Source organism: Melospiza melodia, chromosome 1, assembly GCF_035770615.1.
Source record: "Melospiza melodia melodia isolate bMelMel2 chromosome 1, bMelMel2.pri, whole genome shotgun sequence".
In the NCBI taxonomy this organism is placed as follows: Eukaryota; Metazoa; Chordata; class Aves; order Passeriformes; family Passerellidae; genus Melospiza; species Melospiza melodia.
In genome coordinates, this window is record NC_086194.1 from 82,109,289 (window position 1) to 82,122,691 (window position 13,403).

The 13,403-nt window shown below is 40.9% G+C and overlaps 1 protein-coding gene across 9 annotated transcripts in view; it reads right to left on the reverse strand.

Moving 5' to 3' along the window:
• Nucleotides 1-13,403, reverse strand: part of LOC134420058 (uncharacterized) — a 261,128-nt gene that overhangs the window by 68,864 nt on the left and 178,861 nt on the right. For 6 of the 9 annotated variants that reach the window (XR_010028237.1, XR_010028236.1, XR_010028238.1 and 3 more), the window contains 2 exons: nucleotides 10,339-10,429; nucleotides 7,537-7,626 (listed from right to left, as the gene is read on the reverse strand). The exons of 1 other annotated variant lie outside the window; for it this stretch is intronic. Coding sequence is in view for 1 of the 8 variants with exons in the window: in XM_063159756.1 (XP_063015826.1) it covers nucleotides 7,537-7,626; nucleotides 10,339-10,429 (181 nt within the window). In the remaining 7 variants the exon portion in view is untranslated. The remainder of the gene's footprint in view (nucleotides 1-7,536; nucleotides 7,627-10,338; nucleotides 10,430-13,403) is intronic. 2 more of the 9 variants (XR_010028233.1, XR_010028240.1) reach the window with 1 other exon arrangement.

Below are 13,403 nucleotides of genomic sequence, written 5' to 3' on the forward strand. Positions count from 1 at the left end.
CACATACATCACAATAAACCACACACAGCTTGAATATGCTGGAGCTGGACCCACACAGTATTGCAACTCAATAATTTCATTTCTCTGCTGCCTGGGATCATAGGGAATGGACAACTGTGGGAGGCTTTGGCACACGTGCACAATCAGGAATGCTGCAGAACTGTCATCACCCTCACATTGTCATTAGGGGCACAACTGAGGGCAAGCAGAGGAGATATGAAGGGGTACAGCAAAGAGACTACAGCTCGAGATGTGCACATGACGCTCCCCTATGAGCAGCATCAGGTGATGCTGAGATACAGGAGTTACAAGCATTTTGTTTATTAAAGGAATGCAGGACCTGAAATGAAGCCACCAAGGTTCCCAGTCTGTGAGCACAAACACATAATTCCTGACTTCCAACTGGCCAAGCAAAAAGCCTCCTGAGGAGCAGCACTAGCAGCACAAGCTTCCCTTCTTCCCTTTCTGCCTCCATGCACTGTGCCCTTGGTGTGTTCCCCACAGGAAGAGACATGGAGCAGAGTTGGTGCAGGAAAAGCACAGGAGGGAAGCAGCAGCCACAACGCAGCTCCCCAGCCAGCTCAAAGCTTCACCTTGCACTGGCACTCCATTTCTCCCTGACAAGTTGTTAAACAATCACCTGACTACAGCCAGTCCCTCTCAGGGGCCAAGTCTGTGTGTTATTGCACATTTATGCAAGGCAGGTTTTCGGATTTGAAAGAATTTTTATGTAACAAAACATAAAAATAAATTTACCACACTTGGAGATTAAGAGCATATATTCTCAGATAAACACCAACACCCAAAGGAATGGCTTAATGCTTAAAATATTTTGGCAGAATGGCATGTAGTCCACAGGCCCCACAGGTTGCTTGGAAAGCAGGAGTAGAAACAAATGTGTAGCAAAGATTTTGTTAATATGTTCATCTTAACTATACCAGCCAGTTTGGGCTGATTAACAACCCCAGGAAAAAAAGAGCAGAAGGCATAGAGAGGGAGAAGAACCTTTAAAGCTGCACTTATCCAAGGTTTGTATCATGCTCAGGTTTCTAACCCTTTAGCCATGCTCTAACCTTTTGCCAGTAAAACACACTCAGCAGTGTCCACAACAAAGAAATCAGACCTCTTTACAGCAGCTAAAAATGTGATTTGCCTCCTTCATCTGCAAGCAGTATTAAAGGGCTGGAGAGGCTCTTCCAGCTGTGCTGCATCCTCAGCACACACAGGGGCTCTGGGAAGGGAAAGAGGGGAGGAAGAGGGGTCAGAAAGCAGTAGCTGCTCTCCCTAACGTGAGCACAGAAGCCATGAAAAACTGTGCACATTGTGAAGGCAAGCAGCCTACACAGCATGCCTGGAAAGTGATGTTTTAGGATAACAAAAAGCTACTCTGTGATGAGGTTGTTTAAAAGCAACCCACAGGTCTAACAAATATAGTGGACTTAAGGAGTGATGGAAGACTCCAAAGGAAAGGAAAAATGTCTTGAAGAAAACAAAGAAAACCCAAATCACCTCTCCTCCCATCCCATCTTTTCCCTTTTGTAATGTTGAAAAGAAAAAGCCTCACATTTGGTAATCCTGCCATAACATTCCTCTAGCAGGTAGGGAAAGACAAATATAGGGGAATTCCATTTACCTCAAAGGTTGGATTTGGTTTTATTTCAGTTCACTTTAGCTTTTTTTTTTTTGCTTTTTTTTTTTTTTTTTTTACCTCAGGCTTTGAACTTTTCTTTTCTTTGATGTTTCAGGAAACCTTTCAGAAATCATGTCCAGGTTTAATCCCTGTGCCAAGTCCTCCACCTCTGTGCTCCACACGCTGCTCCTCCAGTGCACTCTCCCAGAGCTCCTCTGTGCCACCCTGCTGAGACCCAGGCTGAGGGAATAAGAAATGCCTCAAGCACCTCCCACTAATGTTACAGCACTTATTCATTCCCACTGCTGTTCTGAATGAAAACAAACCCCAAAATTAACAAACTACAGCAAGAGAGTACGATATGAGAGCAGGACGAAATGGTTGATTTTTCTCACCTCATTGGCCATTTTTGTTTCCTGCACTATTTTTGTCCTCTTCCCTTCTGCAAGACATCATCCCACTCCCCACGACCTCCCTGTGAGGAGGGCTTGCAAAAGACCCCAGGGCAGCAGAGTGCAGATGCCAGGGCCGCCCTCCATCCGTCCGTAGGCCTGACCTCCATCCCTCCCAGCCAGGCTGGATGTGTGAATGAGGTTTGGTGCCAGTTTCCATGGCAATGACACCACACACTGCTGCCCATAGGGCTGGCTTTCTCACAGAGGTAGGCAGAGAAACAATGGACTGAGCTTAGCCCACACAGCTGAGCTTAAGGCATGGATGGAGGAGCCACCACCATCATGAGAAGGCAGAGCCTTCCCTTCCTCTGAATGTTTTCTCATGACTGCCTCTTTTTTTTTCCAATCTGTCCAATTTTTTTCCAATTTTTTTTTTAGCAATCTGTCCTAAGCAGACATTGAGGAGCACCAGTTTCAGCAGCTCACACATAGATGTGGCTGCATGTAAGTCATACATGCTTGCAGACAGGAGAGACCATGCCATCTATATATGGTCAAACAGTGCTTCCAGTGACCCCTCTTTACCCTCTTATGTCTGAGAGAGTTTCTTAAGGGCTTTCCTCAGAACCACAAAGCCGGAGCTTTAATTCCTGACCTATTTCCAAAGCTCAGCAAAAGCCAGCACAGATGTATGTTCACCACAGAAACATCCTGTGATTTTGTAAAGCAATTTAAAAAAAAAAAATAAATCTGAAGTTGCAAGGCTAAGCACTCTGAAAGCTCTTGGATCAAAAAAGTCATTAGGGCAAAAAATAGTTATTGTTTGGTTTAATGTTTTCCATTTTAAATGAAAGTTATTTTCATTAGATGAAAGAGTTTAATGGTTTGAACAAAAATCTAAGGGTTTCAAACCTCCAGCATGGGTGTAGCATTTGATAACTAAATATTTCCTAAGCTCATGGAGGGGTAGAAAACCCACATTGCACAGGACATCCCTCAGCTCCACCACCTTCCTATCTCCCTCCTGACAAGGGCCTTGAGACACACCTTGGAGACAAGCACATGTTCCTAAATTCAGGGCACATCAAGTTGCTATTCTTAAAGGCCTATTTTTTGGCTGGCCACTCCTGGGTCAATCATTTCCCAGGATTAGGAAATGAATTAATCCATTTTCTCGAGTCATAAAAATATTTTCCTGCCTTGACAATATTGGACTGTAAAGACCTTTTTCCAGAGCTGAATATCTTAGTCAACCCTGCCAAGTAACAAGCATACTTTTCAAGGCTTTTTAGCTCTCTCGTATAACTGTCTTCCACAAATGCCAGACATCAAAGATTAATGTTGCCTGACGAGCCATAATTGACACAATGACAACCAAGTATCTCATATCATCATATAATCTTTTTTTAAGAAGCGTGGCAACCTTTTCAGCTATCCACATTTCCTTTAAACATTTCACTTTAAACTCAGTGAAATGAATTTTAAAATTGGCAGTTTAGTATAATGAAGCATTTGTGAGAGCTGTAATGTCTTTTTCTCATTTTGCTCCTAATCGGCTCCCATAATTTGCACTTAATTCAGATTATCAACATACCACTGCTATAAAGGGGAGAAAACTGCACAGTTTGGTTGTAAAAGATTAAAAATACTGCTGAAAACCCAGCAGGTAAAATGTGAATGCACAAAACAATCAGAAAGTTCTCACATCTGACGTGAGAAAGTGGACATGAATATATTGAAAGTTCCCAAAAATCTTGGTCTCCTTCTTTCACTTATATAGAAGAGCATGCCAAACCCTAGAGAAACATTCCCACTTCAGGGGGGAGGAAGTAAACCACATGCCTTCCATAAATAGCACTCTCCTCCCTTAAGTAAACCCTGTGCACTCAGCCTGTGACTATGCTGCAGTTTAAATATTTTGCTAACCTTATGCTATATTTTCAGCCCAGCAAAAACCAACACCGCAAAACATCTGCCCCCTAGTTATAAGTGGGAGTGCTTAAGAGGCAGCTTTTCTTCTGTTTAGGGGCAGGGGTGCCCTCGCTAGGAATGCAGCCCAATTCATCCTAGGTCATGTGGAATGGCTCGGCTCAAAGGCCCCGCTATTTACCCACAGCTGAGAAATTGCCCAGCTACGCTGCCTTTAGAATGAAGCTGCCTTACCCTGCACAAGGGAAAGAGAGAGAATAGCATCAAAAGAATCAGTCTTACTGGGACTTTTAAATGAGAAATCAGCTGAGCAAGCCACTATCCAAGGAAAGAGGAGGAGGCTCCCTTGCACACATTATACGATTTAATTAATTAAGGCACATACCAGCAGCTATTTGAGCGCAAAGACAGCGCGACTGAAATGACAGGCTGGCCCAGAGCCCCTCAGCAGACTCAGTTGGGCTGCACCTGGGAAGACACAGGCATCAGGAAAGGCCACATTCAGTCTGCTAGGGAAAAGGCAGACATCTTCTCCCTTTAAACTTAGCGCTGCCTCACGACACCCTCATCCATGGAGTGGAGCAAAGACCAAAGGAAGCTGACAAGAAATCAGCACCCACTCATTCCTCTGCTAGCTCTGACCCACTGAGTGAACAAATTCACACTTTGCATCTTTGGACAGCCCACTCTGGAGGCTGTATATCATATCTCCTTTTCCACTCTCTCATCAGCAAAACATCGCTCTTGCTTTTAAAACCTCAACGATGAGGAGATTAAAAGCAGGGAAACAGGGAGATTACAATGGCAAATACACTGAGCCTGACCTTTCAGTATAGGAATTCTGGGTTGCAAAAAGCAGGCTCTGGGCAATGCAGTGTAAAGAGGAAGAAGCAGAGATAATCAGATACGTCAACAAAAAAAAAAAAAAAAAAACAAAAAAAAACAGGTGGGGGGGGAACCCCAACCACATCTCTGAATAACTAAATTAAAAGAGTGAAAATTGTCTTCTTTTGATCTGTCTGTATCACAGACACAGCTATCAACAATCAAGCTTGCTTAAAAATTGTGGTGTTTAAAATAATTCTCTCAACTCCTTATTTGCACTGGAAGAGGATTCAGCAATATAATACACACAGATTCTTCTTTCAGTATTTGGCTTCACAGAAAATTAGTACCAAGAAAATAAAGGATGAGTCATAGCTGATCATATCATAACTGAAAGATAGCTTGAAATTTAAAAATAAATTAGGAAAACAACTGTAAAATAATCCCAAACAAACAAAAGAACAACAAAACAAACACACAGAAAACCCAAACCAAAACCAAACACACCACATAAGTAAAGCCTCCTGCAAATACTGCTGGCAAATTATCATTTACAAGTTGGCTACCTCCGATTTCTAAACCCCAGCAGCCTACCTGGGCTCCCACAACATTTGGCTTCATGGGTTACACAGAACAACTTTCCCTTTACCCTATTAATGTTTCAGTTAAGGTCACAAAGAATGTAATTTCCCTCTAGCTTCTTGACCAATTTTCTCAGAAAGGAGGGAAAGAAAATTTAAAGCATAAAATAGCTATTTGGAGGAATGTGAGGACTTTGCTAGTGCGGACCGTGCTCTGAACTCATTCTTTGCATTTCCTACCACAGGTGGCTGCCATGGCTGCACAAATCTTTGCCAGGGTAGAAGGCATTCCTGGGTTCCTCATTCAGTGGCTCTGCTTACCCTCTGTGAAATGACCTGAGTCTTTCTTTAAAAAAATAAAAATCAATAATCAATGTTTCAGTGTTTTAGGTACATGCTGCTACGGTAGACCCCACAACAGATCCAGAAGGGCACAACACAAGTCAAATTCTTTATACATTTTAATTACAGTTTACACAAAGTGAAAGGCAGGTTAATAAGCTCAGTTCATTAAAAAAAAAATTATTAAGAAATGGCATTCTTGTATGGAAGAACAGGGGACCTAGCCTTCAGAGGGCTGATCAGAAAATATATATTACATCCAAGAGTCACCCATGGTCCTCAGCTAAGAGGAGGGAATAAAGGGGGCAGGGAATGGAGAAAGGAACAAGGGACCTTATTTAATCAAATCCTTTTAAAGAGAAGTGTTTCTCATTAAACTGGTCCCTCTATACCAGAGCAGCAGATTCAAAAGGTTTTCTCCCATGTGAGGTTTCTCAAGACCATTGAACACACGCAAATCTGCTGACAGAGGAAGCAGAAGAAAAGCATTTCAAGCAGCAGAGCTCCGAGAGCAGACAATAGGTGCCACCTCCAGATAGCAAGGCAGCGCTTCCCCGAGAGAGCCGTGGCCACCCGTATTCAATGTGGGTAACTGAGAACATGCTCCCTTCTGGCCAACGTGAGAGCCACCACCACAGCTGCTCACTCAAAGCACTGGGTGGCCCTGAATGCTTTTAAATGGGAAACATGAATGCAGAGATCTGGGTGGTGCTCTGTGTGCAGTGGCCTGAGCAGGAGGGGGAGGCCAGCCTGTCCCCTGCCAAGCCCTGAGGCACAGCCCCGTGCCAGGGAATCCCATGCAGAGCCCCATGTGCTGAGGTGCTGGGCTGAGCAGCAAGGAAACACCACCCCAGACCTCCTGGATAGACCACCAGATTACCCAGCTGTGACACATCCTTTCTTATGTCATGTTTTGGCTACCCCAAGTGTGACACTGGTGTTTTGGGTAAGCAGAGAGCGTGAGAAAGGCGCTGTGAGCCCATCTTACTCTACGCCCTTGTCCTCACCCCATCCTCACAGCTCCATATCCAGGGTTACTCATCACAGGTCCCCACCTGTCCCTTGGAGGTTGCTGTGCCTGCAGTTCTTCATACTAAATTTACCTCTGAATGTGCAGTGGGGAGTATTAACACATGGTCTGGTCTATGATTAAAAAGGGATTACTTTTTTCCCACCAAACAGGGTGAAAGGGAAATTATAAAGTTGCATCCAGAACGATATCATTTCCAAGTTAGACACCTTCAGTTTTAGAAAACCCTATGAGGTTTTAATTTATTAATGAATAGCTGCTGTCTTTGTAATTTTGTCATACTTATTCCATTACTGTCTGACACTTCCTATTGTCACTGCTTGAATTTTTAAACACTTCCACATGACTAGTGCTAATCTCCATGTTTCATGGAGGGCTGCTAATAAAAGGATAGAGATGCATGAGTGTATAAGAACGATTATAGCTAAATGTGCTCTAAAGCCTGCTCTTAACATCTCTCCATTTCTAGCATTTCTCCCTTCCCCCTAACTCCCAGCATCTCAAAGGAAAAGAAAAATGAAGGAAAGATATATTTCCCCTTTATTTTGGGCCTTGAATGGGATTTATTCCTGACCAAGAGAGAAAGAGAACTCCTTCTCAAAGCGAAAGGCTCCCAGAACAGGGTGCAAAGATGCAGGACTCCTGTGTGAAATAAACCTTGGCAAGCAAAGAGCAAGCTTCGTATCTTGATTTTTCTTTCAGAAAACCTTGTAGAACTGGTACAACAAGCTATTGCGAACAGCTGCTTTGAGAATACAGCCTCGCAATAAACAACCTCTGATTTAAACACAGGACTACACTCACCTAGACAGTCTTTTATTTGTTTACTTCCAAGGATTTCAACGCCTCTTTTGTCCTGATTCTCAGCACCACAGATTTCCAGCATGTAAGTACCTAGACATTATGCATTTGAAAGCACAGTTAAAACACCTTTTTAGACTTATATTTTTCTAAAATCCTCCTATCCACACCTTTTAAGAACCCTCAAAGAACAATACTGACTCTCCACTTCCCTCCCAGCCTGCTGCATTAGGTCTGTTTCCCATCCCTTATTACTGGCCCATGTAATTCCACACACACTACCTTAAATGCATAAATGTGAGCAGGAAATTTTCTTAAAATTCTATGAAATTTACACCTTTACTGCAAAGATCACCATGGTAAACAGGGACAAATGACCCTGAGTGCTGCTTACACACGTGTATTTTGTGCAATCAACATTGTTTTTCACTGCCTCATTCCAATAGCACCTTCTCCTTGTTCTGTGCACACTGTGTTCACATGGGAAGCCCTTGATCCATTTAATAATTTGCAGGTACCTCTTGCACTTGGTGTGTTGGGTGAAGAAATATTCTCTACTTTACTGTGGTCCCCTATGTTCAGGTAAATGGGGCTCAGCTTATTTTGTATTTCTGTCTTCTCAAATAGAGAGGGCCTGAATTCCAGTAGCTCTGCTTTAAACCAGATGAAAAGAGGCAGAAGCAAGCATCACTCCTGATCAGTCCAGGGCACACCAAGAGAGCTCACTGATGCAGGGAGTAGGTTTTGATTAGATATTAGGAAGAACTTCATTATTCAGAGTGGTGAGGCACTGGCACAGGTTGCCCAGAGAAGCTATGGATGCCCCATCCATGGAAGTGTTCAAGGACACAACCTGATCTAGTGAAAGGTGCCCCTGCTCATGACAGGAGACTCTAGATAATCTTTAAGGGGCCTTCCAAACCAAGCCAGTTTGTGATTCTGTATCTGAAAGTCTTGCATGGCACACCTGCTTCAAAGAGAGACTAATGCAGACTAAGACTAAGACTGCTAAAAGACATTGCTTAGTTGATTGGATATTAATCTAAGAGCAATCTTGAGCTGGTAACAGTTCATAAGAAATAAAGAGTTTTAGTTTCCTGTGACTTCCACAACTCCCGCACCCCCCCTCATCCCAAATCCCAACTCACAGTCAACCCATTTTACTTCCAAAAAGGTGGTCTTTCTAAATGTTACTCCTACAACTAACAGTGCTGCACATAAGTCAGAGCTGTCCAATTTTAATGCAACTGGCATACACACTAACAATTTAACAGCAGCCCTAAAGCTATGTCTAGCTTGCATATGCACACCTATTTACATGAATTGTTACCAAAAGAAATTCAAACCATCGTGAGAGCTGATTGTTCTCGTGATTTCTCTTCAACATTAATGAAAAGCCTGCAAGCAAAAAAATGTTCTGCTCACCTTGAAATGACAGGGAAATTGAATATGCAGGCCAGGCTTTGAAGGCTATACACAGCTTTTAAAGTTCAACCTGGACCTCCCAAAACAAAGTTTTCTAAACTCAAAGGCCCTCAGATCTCATCTACTGAGCTCTTTCAAATACAGGACAAAGTCTAAAATGTACTACTGTTTTCACTACAAAGAAAGAAATATTGCCAATCCTCCAGGCAAGGCTTTGAAAATTTATTCCTTCATGCCTTTATATTTAAATAATGACATTTGTCAAAAACTTACAATGATTGTATTTAAGACCTTTCAATTAGCTTTAGGTAGCAAGATCACACTACCAGGGGTATCTTTATTCACCCCTAGGAATCCCTAGGTAAACTGTCAGAAAGGACAAAAAACTCTGAAAGTCATGAGGCAACATGATCTACTTGTCCAGGGATAAAACATGAGATCTTCTGATCATTAACCCAGTGCAGGCTGAGTTTACAATGTGAATCAATTTTCTGAATGCAGGGATTGAGCCTAAAATGGCTTGCACTGCTGTGGTCCCCTAGTAAAATATAAAACAGCAACTTCTTACTTTCTAAAACCCTCTCTGTTTCATTCCTCTACTCCAGGAAATAGTTACAGACTATTTTTTCCAAAGAGATCTAATTGCCTACTGGAGTCTCAGATCAGACAGGTATTTGCATGCTTTAATTTATGTCTGCAAAGTTACTTCTGGGCACAAAATAAGAGCTAGACCAAAGCTAGCTGGCTTAACCAGTTTTTGACAGCCAAATATACACCAACCAGCCTTATTGCCTATTTTCCATTTGAAATTTAGTGTTCATTCACAATTAAAAAAAAAAAAAAAACAAAAAAAAACCAAAAAAAACCAAAAACATAAAACCCCACAAAACGGTGTAGTCACAGAAGAGCTGTATTGTAAAACATAATTTGAAACATATCTGCCCATTCAATTCATGCTCAATATTCAAATGCCGGGCTGATTTTTCTCTCTGCCATGATAAGGGCACATGCACAAGGCAGAGGAGCTCCTGAATTCACAGGCCAGCAGGTGCTCTTGGGAATTTCCCTGATAGGCACTTCTGGCACACGGGAACAACCTTGCACTACTGCAGATTAACCATAGGTCAAAAACATGTACTGAGGCAGTAACCAACACTGAATTTACAATGAATTCACACCACACTAATTTGTTTCTATAGCCACAGCTACGGGCACTAGCGCTGAGCTGGCTCCTCTTCCCCTCCTGTTATTTTAACATTCACATCCTTCCACCTGTTCTCATCTGTCCCGTGGGGTGAAAATACATTGCACGGTTGTAGATAAATTTTGACAGTGCAACAAAATGGAATTATGTTACATAAGAAATACCACTGCACTTACCACACAGAGGTCTGCCAGCCTCCTTTCCCCCCTGCAAGGCTATGATGAGCAGCAGTAAAAGCACACCACCCTTGCTTGATGAGGTTACTCCCTAAAGTTTAAGCCAAAAACAAATAAACAATTAGGATTGCCATGCAAACTCTGTGAAGTTTATATACATCTCAGCAAGTTTGAGGATCTGTAATCCTTAAGCTGTTTTAAGCTTGTAACATTTTCCTGAACTCAAAGATTAATATCTGTTTTAAGTTTCTCCATTCAATTCCACTTTTTGGGTTATCAAAGTTCATAAGATAGCCTATCAGTCCATCTATAAGGTACTGAAACATTCCTCTGATCCCAAATGACAGGCAGCCTGTGGTAAATTTTACCAGAACTTTTCAAGTTAATTTTTTACCCTTTCTTTATTCCTTCACTTTTCCATACCCCCTAGTTAGTTTATACTTTGTCTTCAGTTTCTACTCTTTTTGTTTTTCCTCACAGGGTATTTTTGTTCTTTTTTTCAGAAACCTCTGCTCTATTCCCATCTCCCACATCTATATTAATGTCTCTTACAGACCTGAGGTGAGCAGTGAAGATGAAGTTAAGATCTAGAGCTAATATTGTCCAAATGAAATTCAGGTAAAGAAAACATTTTTCTATCACTAACAGCAACATTGTGAATAATGCACACATAATTAGAGAACTTTTTAATAGGGAAAAAATGGGTTCCTTTTGTTTTGAAGTTATTCTTACGCTAGACTTTGCTCTTAAGTGGATATTGAGATGTGAAACATAACAGAATTTCACAGAGATTTCACAAAATACTAGCTATGCTTAATCATGTGAGTCTCTTTTATTTTTAAGCTGTCTAATAGCTAGTATTTTTCATCCTAACTTAATTTTCCGGAAAAGATAAGGTGTTCCCATCACCCAATACCAGTTTGCACTTGTATGGTATTTAAGTTGCAAGTTTATGTTTTGATTTTCTGACACACTGCCAGTGATATTTCTTCCCTGGGCTGTTGAAGTAGGATACTGGATCTCCAAAGAGTGTCATGGGAATTAGCATTAGTTACAGAAGTGCTTCACGATCTTGACAAACCAAGGGGTTTGAGAAAGCACAGATCTAAAGCTACAAAACCAGAAGTCTGTCAAAAGGTGGCCTGCTGCATGAACAGCAAATTAAAGTGATCAATACCAGGGTCTGGATTCCCAGTACCCAAACATTCTGTATACTTTGCATCAGCAATAAACAGAAATTTAAAAGTCACAGAATTGTTAGGGTTGAAAAGGATCTCTGGAGATCATCTTGGCCAGTCCCCTCAAATGTTGACTTCATCTGCAGATTTGGACACCAAAATATTTTAATTATGTGCTCAAATATGGAATAGTATGGATGTTGGCAGAGAAGCTTTTTAGAGTTTGTTTGGAAGTTTTACATTCTCTTAGTAACTTGGATGAAATGCCAGGGAGAATAATGATTAGAAAAGAAGACTGCTCTCTTGCAGATGCCAATTGTATTTCTTTGAGTTACAGAGAACCATCTGGTCATCTGGATTTGACATTATGTCAGTTATGTGCTGTGATATTATTAGACTGCTTAGCTTGATGAATGTGTAGGATACAGATTTAAGGTGAAACAAAACTTGCCCCATATACACATATTTTTGATGTCCAACTATGCATTACTTTGGGGCTTGAAAGTTAAGGATTAATTTCACATTGAGTGAAGCCAAGGCAAAACATTCTCAGTCCAACAATTTCTGAAATAACAAAGGTAGATCTAGAGGTGATCTTCAGATATTTTTTTTTCCACTAAATAAAACCAAAAACCAAACCAAAACAAAACAAAACAAAAAAAAAAAAACAAAAAAAAACCAAACCAAACAAACAAAAAAAAAAAAACCAAAACAAAACACAAAACAAAACACAAAACAAAGCAACCCCTCAATAAAACTTTGCTCAAACAGGTTTATCTACTTCCACTGGAATTCTTCTCCATCTCTCTTACACGCATAAAGCTCTTGCAATCCCTTCTTCTCAAAACACAATTTCGACATCGGCTACCAGTGTTTTGCTCTTGGATGTAAGAAATTAGCTTTTTACAGCAAGAAGAATCATTCACTGGCACAGCCTCTCCAGGGGCATGACAGAGTCCACATTGCTGGAGGTTTTCAAGATGAAAGTGGACATGCTGTTAGATAATCTGACCTACCTTTGCCACAAAAGAAATAAAACCTACATCTAATATCTAAAGTAGCCAGTGAAAGCATCTTTCCCATAATTTTGTTTTAGAAAACACAGAAAACAGAGGAGCAGTATGTAAGTAGAAAGACTTGAAAATTTACTTCAGAAGAACTTTTTTACAGAGGCACAAGGGTTTTTTTTCCACAATATTTACCATGAGGCAACAGGCAAAAGAGAATATTTGAAGAATATTTGAAGAATAACAAGTTTTTAAGCTGCAAGACGTAAATCACCTAGAATGTTTATCCCTCCAAGGAAAATTCTACTATAAAAGATAGTCACTGCAGATTACTGATGCTGTGCAATTTCCAACTGTTCCTCTTCCAAAGGTAAGTGAAAAAAATATTGTTCAAGATGGTGGCAGGGAGGGATTTGAAGCTAATTTTTTACTTTCATCTCCTTTTTCCTCTACTCACCTTCTTTTCACCCAAAGTCAAACTTTCCCGTAGGACAATTGGTGCTTACCCAGGAAATATTGTAAAAAGCTTTTAAATGAGCATGTCATGACCATGAGCTAACTCCCAAGGAGAAGGAACAGAAAGCATCTCAGAATTCCAGCTAAGGCTAGCATGCTTCTAAACCAATGTCAAGGTTATGACATATGTCAGAAACCATACGTAGAGTTCTTTTGATGTTGGAAAAATAGTTTTCATCGAACGAGCTGGAAACAACAGTCATTTTCTTTTTCTCATGTTATTATTTGTCTACATCATTGTTTGATTTTGATACATAAGAAGTAGAATAAGTTTAAATGAGGAGTTTTGCATCTGGCAGGAAAGACATTTATTATTTTCTAGAAATAATTTATTCCAGGATATTGACTCCTGTTCAATGATTCC